The 17,378-nt window shown below is 42.3% G+C and overlaps 1 protein-coding gene across 1 annotated transcript in view; it reads right to left on the bottom strand.

Annotated features, from left to right (window-relative positions):
• Pir (pirin) overlaps positions 1-17,378 on the bottom strand; it is a 90,631-nt gene that overhangs the window by 43,327 nt on the left and 29,926 nt on the right. The window contains exon 5 of the mRNA XM_038317353.2: positions 15,430-15,636. Coding sequence (XP_038173281.1) covers positions 15,430-15,636 — 207 coding nt within the window. The remainder of the gene's footprint in view (positions 1-15,429; positions 15,637-17,378) is intronic.

Genomic DNA, 17,378 nt, shown 5'->3' with positions numbered 1-17,378 from the left:
AGAAACATTTATATGTGAGATCTTTTTAAAGTATCAAGAAGAGGTTCAGAGAGTAAGGACATACATGTATAGTATATTACTCAAATATTAAATTTGATATAACATTCTTAAAAGTGAAGAGGTGGCTGATAACATTATTTGTCAAGTCTTTTCTTATTTAAAAAAGTTTCCATACAATATATTTTGATCATATTCTTCCCCCTCCTTTAACTTCTCCTAGATCCTCTCCAACCTCCCTACCCACCCAACTTCATCATAATTTTTCTCTATAGCAAAAAGGAAAAAAACAAAAAATCAAAATCAAAACAAAAAACCAATAAGACAGAAAATACCAAAACAAACAAAAAAGCACACACACAAAATATGGAACCATCCCCTTTGTGATAGCCAGCTATTCCTGGGTACATGGCCTGCCAATCAATTGAAGTAAATAGATTTCTCCTTTCCCAGGAGCTATTAGATGCAAGTAGCTTCTTGGTAAGGGTTTAAAAATTAGGAAAATTTTAAGATGCAGGCTACTTTCATTATGAGCTCTGATTTAGACCTTTGTGCTTCATAAGCGCATTAAGGTCTTAGCCATTTTCATTTTTTCACTTGCCAAAAAGTTCTAGAGCTTTCGGTCAATAAAATGTCACCTTGTGATAGGGAATGTGGGAGCAGAAAGATACAGAGAAGAGGAAAGGAAGCCAGCCTTTAGTAAGTACACTCTGTGCTGCTACATTCAAATAACTCAGAGACTACATAATAGCATTTCCATGTGGCAGATGAAGAAATAAAGGCTGAAAATCATTTCAAATAATCTTTCCTGGGTTAAAGATACTAAAATGGCAGAAGTGAGGTCTGAACACACAGTCTATACTCCTTTGCAGATTGGCTCTATAATTCTAGGTATAGTTTTGATAATGCAACAATCCAATTTTCCCTGTGTGGTAAGACTCGCTAGAATCCTTCCAGCCACCCAAACCGGGGTACATGATTCCCATCTATCAATGAGAACTTCTTGTACTGTATTATCTGGTTATAATCAATGGAGGAGGGGAAGTAATAAAGCCCCTGAAGTCTTGGATTCAAGCCATCCAGTCGTATCCACATTTGACTGGAAAAGAAGACGACAATGTTTACATCCCCACCCACTCACCTCCACAGTCTGTCTTAACTCATTCTAAACTGGGAAGGGAAAGAAAACAAGTACCCTCTTTTGGCCTTTTCAGTCCTCTCTGTTTGATATGTTGATCAGGCCCTCTTTAATGCTCTTCTTTTACCTGGCTGACGAAGACTCTGTCAGCTACAGCGAGTACAAATGTCTAGTGATGCTCACCAGAAAACCTTGCTCAAACCTCCTTTTAGACTGATAAGTACCAGATGGCCTCAAATCAGTATCTCAGCCAAGTTTTGTCAGTTAGTCCATGACATTCAAAGTCTCCCATGATAGAAAATGATGTTGGCAAGTACTGATTTCTGAAACGCAGATACACCGCTGCCATGAAGGGAAGCTAACTGGGGGAAGGGGGAATCCAGAAAGGCATAACTGGCAGGAAGCTCACTGGTGAAGATGGAATGAGACAGTCTGTAAGACCCTCTAAGGGACTAGAGATGGAGCTCAGTTGACCGAGTGCTTGTCTAGCAAAAACAAAATTCTAGCATAGCATAAAACCGGGTGTAGAGGTGGAGACCAGTAATCCAAACATGCAGAAAGCAGTGTGGGAGATCAGGAGCTTGAGGTTGTCTTTGGTTGTGTGGGGAATTCAAGTTTAGTACAGAAGCCTTGGCCTCAAAAAAAAAAAAAGAAAGAAAGAAAAGGTAAGAAAAGGAAAGAGAGGGGGAGGAGAGGAGAAGGGAAGACGAGAACAGGAAAGAAAAGAAGAAAAGCTGGTACCAAAATGGTGGGAAGACAGAAAAATGACTGCTATCTTCATCCTCCTTTTTACCACCTAATTCTTCCTCTTTCTTGGGGAACACGCGTTTGTAATTAGAGATTCATGGAAGAAGGTCAGGATGATGAAGCCAACATTCATGGCATAGAGACGAAAACGAACCAGACTCAGGTGTTTGAAGGCTGGAGAGGAAAGAGCCTGGCTGCAGACTTCAGGTTGCCTTCTCTTTAAAAAGAAACATCGAGATCTCTTGAGCTACTATTTATAGTTGGTCCAAGAAAAAAAGAAAAAACCTTCTGCGCATCATAATGCTAATCCTGACCGCTTATATGGAAAGAGAACAGGGGACTTTTAATATTTCAAGAGAAAGGTGAACTTTCATTGTTCTCATGCCCAACGATCCTGGACAAGCTAGACATCAATCAACTTACGCTGTACCCCGTGGGGAATAGCTCTACTCTCAACATGAAAGACTCTCATACACAGGAAAGCAAATTGCCAGGAAGCAAAAGATTATAACGTAACCTTATTTTCATGCTTAAAACAACAAACGTGTATTCTGAACATTAGTAACACTGTCTCACATGTGGTACAGAGGCATCCTTTGTTGTGCCGCCCCCATCCTTCCTGTGTATGAAAGCAAGGATGCCACGTGTGTGTCTTCATGTGTGTGCGTGCTTCCAAGTTTGAGAGGGTGTGGATGTCTAAGCGTGCATGCGGAGGCCAGAAGTCAACACTGGGTGTCTTCCTTAACTGCCCCCCCCCATTATTTTGTGAGACAGGGGGTCTCACTGAAACTAGAGCTCAGTAATCCAGCTATATTGGCTGACCAGCAAATCCCGTGGATCCTCCTGCCTCTACCTTCTCAGTGTTGGGATTAAAGGTGCATTTCTTTTGGAGATCCATTTTTATCGGGGGAAGGTGTTATACAATCCCCCTGGAGCTGGATTTACAAGTGGTTGCAAGCCGCCCGACATGGGTACTGGGAGCCGAATCCCTGCAAGAGGAGTATACACTCTTAACTGCCACGCCACACCTCAAGCCCTATGCCCAGTTTGTTTTGAGTACGGGGAGATCAAACTCAGGTCCTTAGGCGTGTGCAGAAAGCACTTTAACACCTGAGCTATCTCCCCAGCCCCCTCCCATACTTGTGTGCCAGGACAGCTTTCTCTTTTTGACTTTGTCTTGCACATGCTAGCTGAGAGCTAGGTGTATTTTTCTGGGGAATCCTTTTTCATTTCCCATGGATAATTTTAGAAGACCTTCCGGGAATGGCAAGTGTGTTCTTTTTCCTCCTCTCATTTTTCTAAGCTAAAAGAACACCCCTGGATCTGCAGTAGATGCTGCAAAGGACTCCCTGTGGGTTTTACAACCACAACATGCTCTTCTTCATAAAAATACAGTAGCAACTTCAGTGCTTTACAGCACATTAGAGTGGGATTTTTAAAATATTTGAAGTGCTTATTCCCGATCCATAGTAGTAATTTTAAAGACTGATTAAGGTATAAACAACGTATCATTAAAGTCTAATGCTTCAAGAAAACAGCATTCTATCTAGCACTGAATTTGACTGATCACATTTAGCATGTTTGTCAATCAATCGACAATGTACTCTGATCAAAAGGAAATGCTGTGTTCATAGCTATTCACTTAGCTTTATATAGTAGCATCCACCTCAGCTTTTACTGCATCATGCAGGAGCCTGAAAACAACTTTTTGAAGCTGCCCTGTATTTTTTGACTGTAGCTGAAAAATATTTAATATGCTCCTGAGGAAATACTTATTACATCCTAAAACTACAAGCCTTGACAGTGGTAGGAATGAGCACAATGATATGATAACATATCCACTCACTTTTATGAAAGGTGATTATTTTGGTTCTTCATAGCATTTATTAGACTTTTAGCCTAAATTTCCTTGCAAATTTATAATCCTTACCAGTAGGACCAAGGAAATATGAATGGTACAGAATGTAACTTCTGGCTTAAAATACACCTATCTATTCTTTGGTTGCTGGTAGAACATGGCTTGTCAACACCGATGGAATGCACTTTCTAGGCATCTTGAAGAAATAAGAACATCTGGCTCCCTTAGTGCACACCAACAATGGTATTTCTTGGGTGAGTGGGCTGCCCTGGGCAAGAGTAACCTTTTGTACAGCTGATTTGAACAGATCCTGAGCACTGTTTATTTGAACATTCCTAACTCCAAATGATGTGCCAACTATGGCTGCCTACCATAAGTTAAGTTCTTTGAAGTCATTGGGTGCATTTCTTGGGTGTCCTCTTATTTACTAAAAATACCAGCAGCCTAATTTTGCCTATTCTCAACACCAAATCAAAGTCAAATGTTCATTGTCTGTGGAATGAGGATGAGCATCAGCAGGGACCACCTGGACTACTTTGAGCTACTACTATGGAAAAAAACATAGTTTCATGGTATGAAACAGGCGTATATACAGAGATGCTGAGGATCACATCCACCTGAACCTTGAGGTTAGTTAGTCAAACTCTGAGTGTACCTGTATTGTATTGGTAAATTGTCGTGTACTGTTGGAAGCCACTGAGAAACTAGGATGTGGGGCTGCCTTTCCCCAACTTCAGATCCAAGCAAGTTATGTCAAGTGCTCTCCAATCCTGCCCCCTCTTGAGTCAGGCTGGTCCACTGGCTCTGTCATGGGGAGAGGGAAAAACAGCAAGCAGCTGAGGGTATTAAAATCGCCGTGTCCCCGAGTAGAGCTAGGAGTGAGATGATCTCCTACAGAGGTTGCTATTGTTTATTCCATGACATGTAAGTGTCTACAGTGGGAAAGAAAAGTAAAAAAATTCAACCATGAGATCCTCATCCGTGGAGAGAAAACTCAATCTAGAATCCAGTCAGGTTGTGCTGGATTTTGCGAGCACCCAATTCAGTGATGTTGTTCTTTTACTCAGAAGCCTCACCTAAGGGGAGACTTCACTGCCGGGGACTCTATGGAGAACTCCAGCTGACTGCCTCAATGGGGCTTTTCGTTCTCAATTTCGGTTGTTTCGACTCCCCAATCAATTTGATGATGTTTTGCTGTCTGTCTATCCATCCATCCATCCATCCATCCATCCATCCATCCATCTATCTATCTATCTATCTATCTATCTATCTATCTATCTATCTATCTGTACTGGCTGGCTTTGTGTGTCAACCTGACACAAGCTAGAGTCATCAGAGGAAGGAGTCTCAGCTGAGGAGATGCCTCCTTGAAATGCAGCTGTAAGGCATTTTCTCGTTTAGTGATCAATGTGGGAGGGCCCAGCCCATGGTGGGTGGTGTCATCCCTGAGCTGGTGGTCCTGGGTTCTATAAGAAAGCAGGCCGAGAAAGCCAGGGGAGGCAAGCCAGTAAGCAGCACCCCTACATGGCCTCTGTCTACATCAGCTCCTGCCTCCAGGTTCCTGCCCTGTTTGAACTCCTACCCCGACTTCTTTTAATGATGAACAATAATGTGGAAATGTAAACTGAATAAAATCTTTCCTCCTCAACTTTTTTTATGGTCATGGTGTTTCACTAAAACAATAGAAATCCTAACTAAGACACTGCCTGTCTGTCTGTCTGTCTGTCTATCTATCTATCTATCTATCTATCTATCTATCTATCTATCTATCTATCTATCTATCTATCTACCTATCCATCCATCTATCCATATCTATCAGTTAATCCATAGATCTCTTGTTATTTGTTTTTTCTTTAGTTTGCTAAATAAACTCACTCATTCAAAACTAACTCATTCATTCGTTCACTTAATAAACTCATTCATTCAGAACCAAAAATATGGCAATCATATATCATTCTCCCAACCATATAGAAGATTGGGAGAAAAGGATACAGAGCCATATATACAATTAACGTCAGCCTTAGAAACAATGCAGTCATGGTCAAACTTACTTGCGAATTTCCCTTCATTCCAATATTCCAAATCATCTCCTCTCTTCCCTTTCACAACCCCACCAACACCCAGTTGGCTATATAACCCCGATTACTGTCCCAAGTAGTTTTCCATTTTCCTCTCTTAGCTCCCATTTATTTTTGGTGTGTTTTCACATGAGTGCCCTCATGTGGGGGAGGTGCACATGCAAATGTGTGCTTCTGGAGGCCAGAGGTCAATTTCAGGTGTCATCCCTCCTCAGATATCATCTACCTGATTTCTTGAGACAGAATCTCTCCCTGGGTCTCAAGGTTTGCCAAATAGACCTGGCTGGCTCACCAATGAGACCCAGGGATTAGTCTGTCTCCACCTCTCCAGATCCCAGTTCCGGAATTACAGGAACATAGTACTCTACCTAGTGTTTTTATGTGGGGTTTTGGGGTTGAATTTAGGTTCTCATGCTTGCAGTGCAAAGCACTTTACCTATTGAGTTATCTTTGCGGGCTATAGCTAAGCTTTTCATACAAACCACTGTGAGTCACCAACTCCTAGCCCTTCTGTTTCCTTCACCCTCTTCCTCTACCCACCCAAGCAGAATTAATCCTCCTTTCTCTCACTAATCAGGAAACTATTTTTTTATTTGTTTGGTGTTTTTTTGGGGGGGAGGGTTGTTTGCTTGCTTGTTTTTGTTTTTGTTTTTGTTTTGTTTTGTTTTGAGACAGGGTTTCTCTGTGAAGCTTTGACTCTCCTGGTACTCGCTCTGTAGACCAGGTTAACCTCGAACTCACAGAGATCAACTTTTATATATGGCCCTTTTATTGTTTTCCCTTAGAATATTACACTTCTGTTATTGCTGGCCCCCTTTTACACCCTATTCTGTGAGCTCTGTTGCATGCCATTCACATCATAAGCAATGTACACAAAGCAGGTACCTAACGGCTGAAGGGAGATCCTAGAGAAATGGAAGGCATAAATAAAATGTCCCAAACTTTGCCGAGTTGTGAAGATGGGACAGCTGTGTGGATCTGTACAGAAGTCAAGATGCTTCTCGACTGTGACAGCTGGGAGGACTGCACCAAAGGGGAGGATGCTCAGTTTGCCCCTGATAAGCAGTAACAAGCTGAGGAAAATAGTGAGCTTCCAAAATTCATTTTCTATAGCACAATTGAATAATTTTTTTCTCCATGGTAACATGTTTCCTCACTTCCTCTGTGTCAACAGAATACCAGGCAGCTCTCTGGCCCTTCCTAACAATTCTTCTCATCTCTTGTACCACCTGCACAGTACAGTACACTTCTTTACATTTCAGAAGAGAAATTCAGCCAGAATTCAAGATACTGGTTGTGATTATTTAAGGTAAAGTTTTAAAGTAATTCTCATACCACCTAATTAAGTTAGATCCTAAAAGTATAATCATTGTAAATAAAAAACTAACAAAAGAAAGGAATTAGCAAAAAGGGACAAAATTTGCATCACTAAAGGTCTAGAATGATTAAGCAGGGTTTGCCAGAAGTCACTGGGACAAAAACAGATAAACAGAAAACACCAGGGAGATGGCTCAGCAGTCAAGAGCAAGTACTGCTCTTGCAGAGAACCAAGTTCAATTCCCAGCACCCAGCTTGGGCAGCTTAGAATTTCCTGCAACTCCAGCTCCAGAGGATCTAACACCCTTTTCTGGCCTCCATGGGCCCCTGCACTCACATGCACACACTTCTGTCCAGACACACATGCATATACATAACTAAAAATAAAAAAAATCAATCTTTCACATAAGTTTTGGATTACTAAAATGACTGTCATATTAGGCTTGCAGAAACAGCTCAAAAGTGGACATTTACTTTTTAAATGTCTATTTGATATTTAATTTGATATTGATTTAATTTGATATTTGATATAGAGTGGAAATAATCAAACTGAGGGCTAGAATCAACAAAATGGAAACACAGAAAATAAGCCAAAGAATCAATGAAACAAAGAGATGGTTCTTTGAGAAAGTCAACAAGATTTACAAACCTTTATTCAAACTAATCAAAAGGCAGAGAGAGAACATGCAAATTAACAAGATCAGAAATGAAAAGGGAGACATAACAACAGACACTGAGGAAATTCAGAGAATCATTAGGTCTTACTACAAAAGCTTATATGCCACAAAGTTGGAAAATGTAAAAGAAATGGACTTGTTTTTAGATAAGTACCATTTACCAAAATTAAATCAAGACCAGGTAAACAAGTTAAATAGACCTATAAGTCGTGAGGAAATAGAAGCTGTCATCAAAAACCTCCCAACCAAAAAAAGCCCAGGACCTGATGGTTTAATGCAGAATCTTATCAGAACTTCCAAGAAGAGCTGATACCTATACTCCTTAATGTGTTTCACATAATAGAATCAGAAGAGTCATTGCCAAACTCCTTTTATGAAGCTATAGTCACCTTGATTCCAAAACCACATAAAGACCCAACCAAGAAAGAGAAGGTCTGATCTCCAAAATATATAAAGAACTCAAGAAACTAGACTTTAAAATGCTAATGAACCCAATTAAAAAATGGGGTACTGATCTGAACTGAAGAAGTTCAAATGGCCAAAAGACACTTAAGGTCATGCTCAACCTCCTTAGTGATCGGGGAAATGCAAATCCAAACAACGTTGAGATACCATCTTACACCTGTCAGAATGGCTAAAATCAAAAACATCAATGATAGCCTTTGCTGGAGAGGATGTCGAGTAAGGGGTAAACTCATCCATTGCTGGTGTGAATGCAAACTTGTGCAACCACTTTGGAAATCAGTGTGGCGGTTTCTCAGGAAATTCAGGATCAACCTACACCAGGATCCAGCAATACCACTCCTGGGAATATACCCAAGAGATGCCCTATCATACTACAAAAGCATTTTGTTCAACTATGTTCATAGCAGCATTATTTGTAATAGCCAGAACCTGGACACAACCTAGATGCCCCTCAATGGAAGAATTGATAAAGAAAGTGTGGAATATATACACATTAGAGTACTACTCAGTGGTAAAAAACAATGACATCTTGAATTTTGCATGCAAGTGGATGGAAATAGAAAACACCATCCTGAGTGAGGTAACCCAGACCCAAAAAGATGAATATGGTATGTACTCACTCATTAGTGGATTCTAGCCATAAATAAAGGATATTGAGCCTATAATTCATGATCCTAGAGAAGCTAGATAGGAAGGTGAACCCAAAGAAAAACATGTAGTTATCCTTCTGGATATTGGAAGTAGACAGGATTGCCAGGCAAAAATAGAGAGCTTGGGGGTGAGGGTGAGATAGGGGCAAGGGGAAAGGGGCAGAGAGAAGTGAGAAGGGGAGGATGGGGAGAGCTTGGGGGAGTGGGACAGTTGGGATGGAGGCGGGGTGGATATGGAAGCAGGGAAGTATATATCTTAATTAAAGGAGCCATTTGAGGGTTGGCAAGAGACTGGACTCTGGAGGGGTTCCCAGGTGTCCAAGGAGATGTCCCCAGCTTGCTCCTTGAGCAGCTGAGGAGAGGGCACCTGAACTGGCCCTATACTATAGCCACACTGATGAATGTCTTGCATATCACAATGGAACCTTCATCTGGCGTTGGATGGAGATGGAGATGGAGACCCACATTGGAGCACTGGACTGAGCTCCAGAGGTCCGGATGAGGAGCAGAAGGAGGGAGAACATGACCAAGGAGGTCAGGACCACGAGGGGTGCGTCCACTTACTGGGCCAATGGCACTGATCTAATGGGAGCTCACCAAGGCCAGCTGGACTGGGACTGATGGAACGTGTGATCAGGCCAGACTCTCTGAAAGTTGCTGACAGGGAGGGCTGGCTGAGAAGCCAGGGATGGTGGTGCTGGGCTTTGATTCTGCTGCATGTACTGGCTTTGTGGGAGCCTAGTCTGTTTGGATCCTCACCTTCCTGGACCTGGATGGATGGGGGAGGACCTTGGACTTCCCACAGGGCAGGGAACCCTGACTGCTCCTTGGACTGGGGAGGGAGGGGGAGGGAAAGTGGGGGGAGGGAAAAGGAGGAAAGAGGAGGGAAGGAGGTGAAAATTTGTAAAATTATATAATTTAAAAAGTAAATAAAATAAAATAAAATGCCCTTCAAAAAGGGTGTCCTAAAGCTTAAAAAAAAAGTTGATGTTCTTCTCTGTTTTGTTAGGTTGTTGATTATCTTCATGCCCATTTTAGGGTCTTTGTTTCTATTCATTTCCCCTACCCTTTTTCAGTTTAACTTGGCCTTCTAAATATATAAATACTTCCATCTTTAAAACAACATGGAGTACAGTCTAAATTTTATCTACCCACTCACATCCCAAAGGGAATGTTTGTTCAGTACCTAAGATCAACAGTCACAGATTTGCTAAAGTGTCAGAGGGCAGCCTTGGGGAAAGGGGGTTACTTCCCGAGCAAGCTTTCCTTTGCTTTCTCTCTAGGCCAGCTGGGGTTTGATCTCTTCTTGGGCTGCCATTATCAGAAACCCACAGCTCCACCTAACTCTTGCTATGAAGAGAATATCTGTCAGGGTTTGCCCCATAAACTTGCTGGACTCAATAAAGGCCAAAAAAATGGCCATGCGTATGCTTCCCGTCTTCCATGTGTAATCACTTCTAAAATGCTACTTGGTAAACTCATTCTCTTGAGTTTGGAAAGGAAAGAGCAGCTGTCCATGGAGGCACAACACTGCCCACATCACTAAGGGGACAGAAGCCAGCTCAGGCAGGTAGAGTGAAGAGCTCCTGGCAACAGCACAGAATAGAATCCATGATGTCTATTTCCTCTGAAATGGGAACATAGATAGAGTACAATGTGAGTGGAGTGAATTGTGTTAGCCATTTAGCAAATTTCCTTTCATAACTGGGTTTTTTTTAATGGAGCCAGTTGGCCCATGATTACATAAGTTTGCCCATCCAACAGATTTTTTTTTATATTGTATCTGTTGACCACATGAACATTATCTATGGTTTTAGAAAGGGCATGAAAATAGCATATATAGGACCACATAGGACTTCCATACAGGACTTACTCTTTGCCAACACACACACACACACACACACACACAGACACACACACACACAAGGAGGGGGGTATATAATCGGTTTACTCCTAAAGATTCTCTAATGTAGTCAGCATGGACATCTCCATTTTACAGATTAGAAAACTGAGGCTCAGCCACTTTCAATAAATTCTCCAACACGTTTCAGTAGTGGAGCTAACCTTGCACCCTGACCATCTGGCTCCAGATTGTCTTTCTCTGACCTCCTCAAGGCTTGTTTCTGACATGACGGAATGTAGAGCAGCGGGAGTTGAATGGCGGCATCGAGGGGGAGCAGCATTGTGTTCCAAAAAGAGCTGGCAATAAATACAGCGGATTGGCTGGCTGATAAGGGTGGAATGGGCTTTGGAAAACTACATACTCTCATGGAGCAAACATGCAATTGTGTCTTCTCAAAAGTGACAGAAACTATGCAAACTATCCCATTTTTCTTCTCTCCCATTTCAACATTTACTTCAGACTGTGTTGTCCTGGCAGAATCTTGCTCAGAACTGGCTGTGGCATTTCAAGGGCTGCATAAATGCTTAGAAATATACACCCTCGGAAAAGTGACACCATTACCTTTGGACATATTAACAGATGACTTTGCTAATTGTAAAGCGTATAGCATCCTACATAGGCACTCCTCGCCCTTTTTTTGTAGATATAAGTATTCAAGTCTAGAATAATTAAGTAGGATTTGCTAGAAGTCACTGGATTGAACCATTTAGCATCATCTACAAGAGCCAAACCGAACTTCCTAAGGATGAGCATTTTCCCCTGCCCTGGATGCCAGGTCCATTATAGAAACTACAGGGTGGTTCCTGGGCTACAGCATAGAACCATTCAGAAGGCTGTTAGACCTGTGTAATCTCAGATTTCACTGCAGATCTGCTACACCACAATCTGTACTTTGTTCAAATCTGTCAGGCAATTGATTTGAATATTAAAGTCAAATGCATTGTAGTGGTCACCAAATCCATTTTTCCAGAAAGTTTAGCTGTAGCAAGGGAAGTTGTTGGTGGGCCTATATTGGTTAGAAGTAGATCAATCTAAGTAAGGCATATTCTGAGCATCACTTTGTAATCATTTAAGATTATTTTCTTTTTTGATTTTAACTTTGTATATGTGTGTGTGTGTGTGTGTGTGTGTGTGTGTGTGTGTGCATGTGGACAAGCGCATGTGAGTGCACGTGCCTTTGGAGACCAGAAGAGGGCACTGGATCTCCTGGAGCTAGAGTCATAGGCAGTTGTGAATCACCGGATGTGGGTACTGAGAATCCCCAAAGCAGAGTTCCACTGTAAAGAGCAGTTTCTGTTCTGACCCACTGAGCCATCTCTCCAGTCCCAAATAATCTTCCAGATGCAAAATTCCCTTCAGTACTTCTTTACGGTAGCTCTGGACCATTTAAGACTGAATCATTCCTTGGTGAGAGGACGCAATGTGCAAAACTCAGTCCCTTAGCAGACCCACAAAGAAATGGCCAATAACCCTCATTTCTGCAATGACTCTCACCCTTACTGCAAAGTAGATTGGTTACCTTTTCCAAAATGGCAAAACAATCTCTTTAGCATGGGTGACACACATAAATCTCCACCCAGGTAGACTTAAAACAGTCCAATTAATAATATCAACAGCAACCACTTATGTAGTGTTTACAAAATTGACTTGCACAGAAATCAAGCCATTTCCTTAACCCCACGCAGCCCACACAGCTAGTGCATGATAAGGTGTCTTGTCTCATCTGTCTGTCTCCAGAATCCATATAGGTAACCCGGGCCCCACAGTGCTTCTAGAAACTCATACTGCTCAAGGTTCCAATAGGCCCTCATTACAAAGCTCTCAAAATAAAGACTGATTGTTTCCCTTGGAGAATGTCATTTGCTTCAGAAATTTTACTCAACAAAATGAAATAGGTGAAGCCAGCAGCTACCAAGGCATTTCACAAAGTTAAAACATTACTGCTGTCCCCTAAGCCTGGGTTGCAATTGCAACATCACATGGTCTGCTAGGTGTGCTTTCAAATGCCCTTCTACCTATAAGTGGAACCAACTCCAACCTCAAAACTTCCTTGTGCTTTCTATAAATGAAACACCGTTGCAAACGTCATGAATTTATGCTATTGCAAGCTTTGCTTATTTATTAAATCACCAGTTTGATTTCTCTTTTTTTGCTACAGACAGACAAATTCTTTTGGGATAGAGGGTTAGATAGGGTCTCACTATGTAACCCAGCCTGGTCTCAAACTCAGGATCCTCCCGTGTTAGGCTACCCAATGCTGGGATTACAGCTGTGTGTCATCACAGCTGTATCCTAAATGGAAACTGCAACAGCATCTTGTGTCTCCTACTCCTCAACATCCACCTCAGTGTCTCTTGAATGCATACCCCTAGAACTTTCAAGTTGTGGAAATCGGTAACAGAAAGAATACAGAGTGAGATCGCTTGGCAATTTCACTTGTGTGCTTGTCTGGTGCACGTCAGTGATGTTCTCTGGCCTTTCATCAGAGGAATTCCCAAAGGTCTTAACTGTCCTTGGCAAAATGAAGGTAGGGAAACTTCAAACGAGCTGAAAAGGGACGGCTCCATGCTTGAGAAGTGGAAAGAAATCAGTCACAGAAACACACAGAAAGACCATTTCTACACTCCAGGGCGGCGAACTGTAGTCACCTATGCTTAACTATGAGCAAACATTGTTTTTTTCTTCTTTCGATCATTTCTGTGTGCACCTGAAACACAAGTAAAAGCAAACATATACTGATGTGTGTTTTCAATCTAGAACTGTGGTTACAATGAAGAATAAACAAAAACTAGTGAGTCCCAGGCAGTAATCCAAGCCCACCTGGTAATTATGCAATGTGCGCACTGAGCTGGACTAGTCAATGGCCACTGGCAAGCCATTATGCGCACATGCGCATAAAATAATACAAATTTACCGAATGTCATAGGTAACTGCAGCCATCAACTTGACACAGCCTAGTGTCTGTCACCCAGGAAGGGAAGCTCAGCTGAGAACTGCCTGAGTGGCACTGGCCTATAGGTATGTATGTGGGAGACTGTCTTGATTGTTAATTGATGCAGAAGGGCCCAGCCCACCAAGGGCAGCGCCATTCTCTGGAAAGGTGCTCCCGGGCTGTGTAAAGCAGCGAGCTAAGCATGACCCAGAGGAAGCCAGTACAGTGTTTTTCCACAGCTTTTCCAATTAAGTTCCCGCTCGGTTCCCTTCCCTGATTTCCGTCAGTGATGAAGTGTGACCTGCAAACTGAAATCAAACTTTTCTTTCTCTAAATTGCTTTTGGTCAGTACAAAGATGAAACTAGAACACTTAGGTTACTCGTTAAAAGAGTCTCAAGTGCTAGCTGCTCACTGGGAGAACAGCAAGGCAAGTTACAGAATTCCAAGGCTCTCATTACTGGGTGCCACACCTCCAGGCCCCTTAACAGATTCCCTTGGCTACTTTTACCCTCCACTAAAGAATCAAAGGCCAAATGAATGCATATTAGACAAGGGAGCCTGAAAAGCCTAATATCTTGCCCCAGGTGGATCAGAACAACTCTGCGACAAGCTGATCCTGAAAAATCCCCAGGGAAAAATCTGGTAAAAGGCCCTCTCTTCCAGTCTTTGCCTGAGACAGTGGCTCTGGTTAGCATCCTTCCTACTTCGTCCAGGTTCTTTACTGTCTCTCGAGGAGCGCTTCCATTAAGCCATGTGCACAGGAATCTGCATCTCAGGGTCAGCTTCTAGGTTCCCCCATCTACTAGCTTCTGGGTCCAAGCTCACCATTACCACAGGCTGGCTGCTATGTGGATCCTTAGCCTTCCCAGTGTGCATTTACCAAAGTGTTTGTCATACCTACTTCCTAATATTTCATTAAAAAGGAAGACCCTGACCCAAACAGTAAGACCCAAACCCAAGTCTCAGTAAAAAAAAAATATATACAGAGCGTGCCCCATATAAGTTAAATTTTGATTTATACTTTATGATTTTATTTTTTATTTATGTGTGTGTCTGCATTTGAGGGAGTACCCATGGAGGCCAGAAGAGGGTGGTTAGAACCTCTGAGGCTGGAGTTACAGGTGGTTGTGTTTCCAAGTGGGTGCTGTAAACCAAATCCAGGTCCTCTGCAAGAGCAGTAAATATGTCTTAACTGCTGAGCCATCTCTCCAGCCCCAACAGTTACTTTTGGCTTAAAACCCTGCAGTGTTGCCATGTGCTTTTCTTGCATACTAAGTGGGACATTTATTATTTGCATGAATCTTTATGGAGTGAAATTGATCCTGGCTTTTGCTTGTGTCTTCAGAGCAGTGATGCTGTAGTATTACTGTGGACTTAAAAAGCAGGAATTAGGGTAAATCTGAACATGCACTAAGATACACCTAGAAAAGTGCTTTTCAAACTCTTCATATGAGCGGAACTTCTTGCACGTATTCCAACTTAACGAGTTTACACACAGCAAAACATTTCTGGGTCCCCTTAGGTTACATTTATCCTGATATCTCTGAAGCAAGTCCATCCGCTGGGACACATACAATGATAAACTAAGAACTGATAATGAAGTTACATCCTCCCTGATGTCACCATATACCTCATATTTCGGAGACACACAACAGGCAAGACTTACCTTTACTCCCAAGGCTTCTCCTGAAATGACAGCGACTGTCACACCATCCTTGGTGGGTTTCGGGATCTCTCCACTTTTCAGTTCCTGGTACCGAGGCTCCACCATCTTTTCTGAGCTTCTCAGATTCACCCACAGCTGTAAGCCATGGGCAGGCTCCTCGGAGCAGGGCATCTCAGCATGCAAAATGCCCCGGCCTGCAGTCATCCACTGCAAAGACCAGAAGGAGAAGGCAAATGGAACACAGCCCCCAACGAGTCTGCACACATCACAATCACACCACTGTGGTATAGTGATCCATCCAGCAGGTGCTGCAATCCAAGTGTCTGGACATCTCAAGAAATAACAAATGTCTACTACAGTTCCCGGGGCTCTTTCAAGTTTCCCAAGCCAAATTAAAGCACCAGAATTGAATGCCTGCAAGTGAAAGAGTCCTCTGTGATAGCCCTGTGTTTCAGATTGAGCTCCAAGGTAAGGAGCTGCAGTCAGTAATGCTGGGGTATGATTTGACTTAAGAAGGGCAAAAAAACAGGACTGGGCAAGAGAGATGTAGTTACATTACAGGCCTAGCCAACCCAACAGGGAGATGTGCAGTTGGGATAAATCTTCAGGATTGTCCTGAAATTAGCAAAGAGTTATCATAGTTTTGCTTCCGAGGAGGAAGCAGAGCCGTGGGAAAGTCAATTTCCTGCCACCGAGTACAATTCCCAGAGAGGAAATACCCTGTAACTCACTAAGTAAACCAGCCTGGTTTTGAGTTCACAGAGATCCACCTACCTCTGCCTCCTGAGGGCTAGGATTAAAGGTATGAGTCACCTTGCTTGACCTTGGGTTAACAACTAAAGAGACCACGCTAAACCCTGCAATTAAACTTTAACGTAAGTAATGAATTTTCATAAGCACAGAACCTAAGTCTAGAAAGGCTAAATTGAAATCAATTTCAAATGCTGAACTTGGCAGTAGGGACGTCATAAAGGATCACTACCTGAACAGCTTCAATCCAGGTTGAAGGGGTGGATACAGATAGACCAACTATGGCTTCAATGACTTGGGACAGTAACTCTTGATTACACTTTGAGAAAAGTAAAACAAACAAAACAACAACAAAACAAAGACTGGGTAAGCACTAAAAAAGTGATGGAGGGGGCGGGTCTACAAAACTGAGGTGGCTCAGCAGGTAAAGACACTTGCTGCCAAGCCTGACAACCTGAGTTTACTCCTTGGGATTCACTTGGTAGAAGGAGAGAATCAATTCCCACAAGTTATCCTCTGAGGACTATACATGTGCCATGACATGTGCTTGCATGTGTACACATATGAACAAATAAATGAAATAAAAATAGCATAAGACTGTATTTGATCCCCAGCACTGCAAAAAAAAAATTGATTGAGGGATCAAGGAAAACATGAGAACAGAACACGGAGATCTGTGTTGCTTTCCAGGCAGAACGGAAGAAAACACAGAAAGCAGGGTATGAAGCCTAATGTTCTCAGCTTGATAGAATCTGGAATCACCTGGAAGACAGGCCTCTGCGCATGTCTGCCGGGGGTTACCTTGATGTGTTAACTGATTAGTAAAACCATCTTGACTGAGGCAGGGCTATTATTATTATTATTATTATTATTATTATTATTATTATTATTGTTGTTGTTGTTATTATTATTGCAGGGAATCCTGAACAGTATGAAATGGAGAGTGAGCTGAGCACTAGCATGCATTCATCGCTCTGTTTCTGGTTATGGATGTGATATAAGCAGCTCCTGGAGCCTTGACTTTCCTGCCATGACGAACTATACCTTTGTTATGTAGCTAGACTGGCATTGGAACCCTTGGAAAACACTGAAGAGATTCCTCCCTCATGGTCAGCTTTGGCCCCCAAACACCTATTCCCTGGTAATACTGCAAAAAGAAAAGCATCAGCTTTGCATCTTCTTCAAATGTAAAATACTAT

This window comes from Arvicola amphibius, chromosome X, assembly GCF_903992535.2.
Source record: "Arvicola amphibius chromosome X, mArvAmp1.2, whole genome shotgun sequence".
Classification (NCBI taxonomy): domain Eukaryota; kingdom Metazoa; phylum Chordata; class Mammalia; order Rodentia; family Cricetidae; genus Arvicola; species Arvicola amphibius.
Note: the sequence above shows the minus strand (reverse complement) of the source record. Positions and strands in the feature narration are given on the sequence as shown.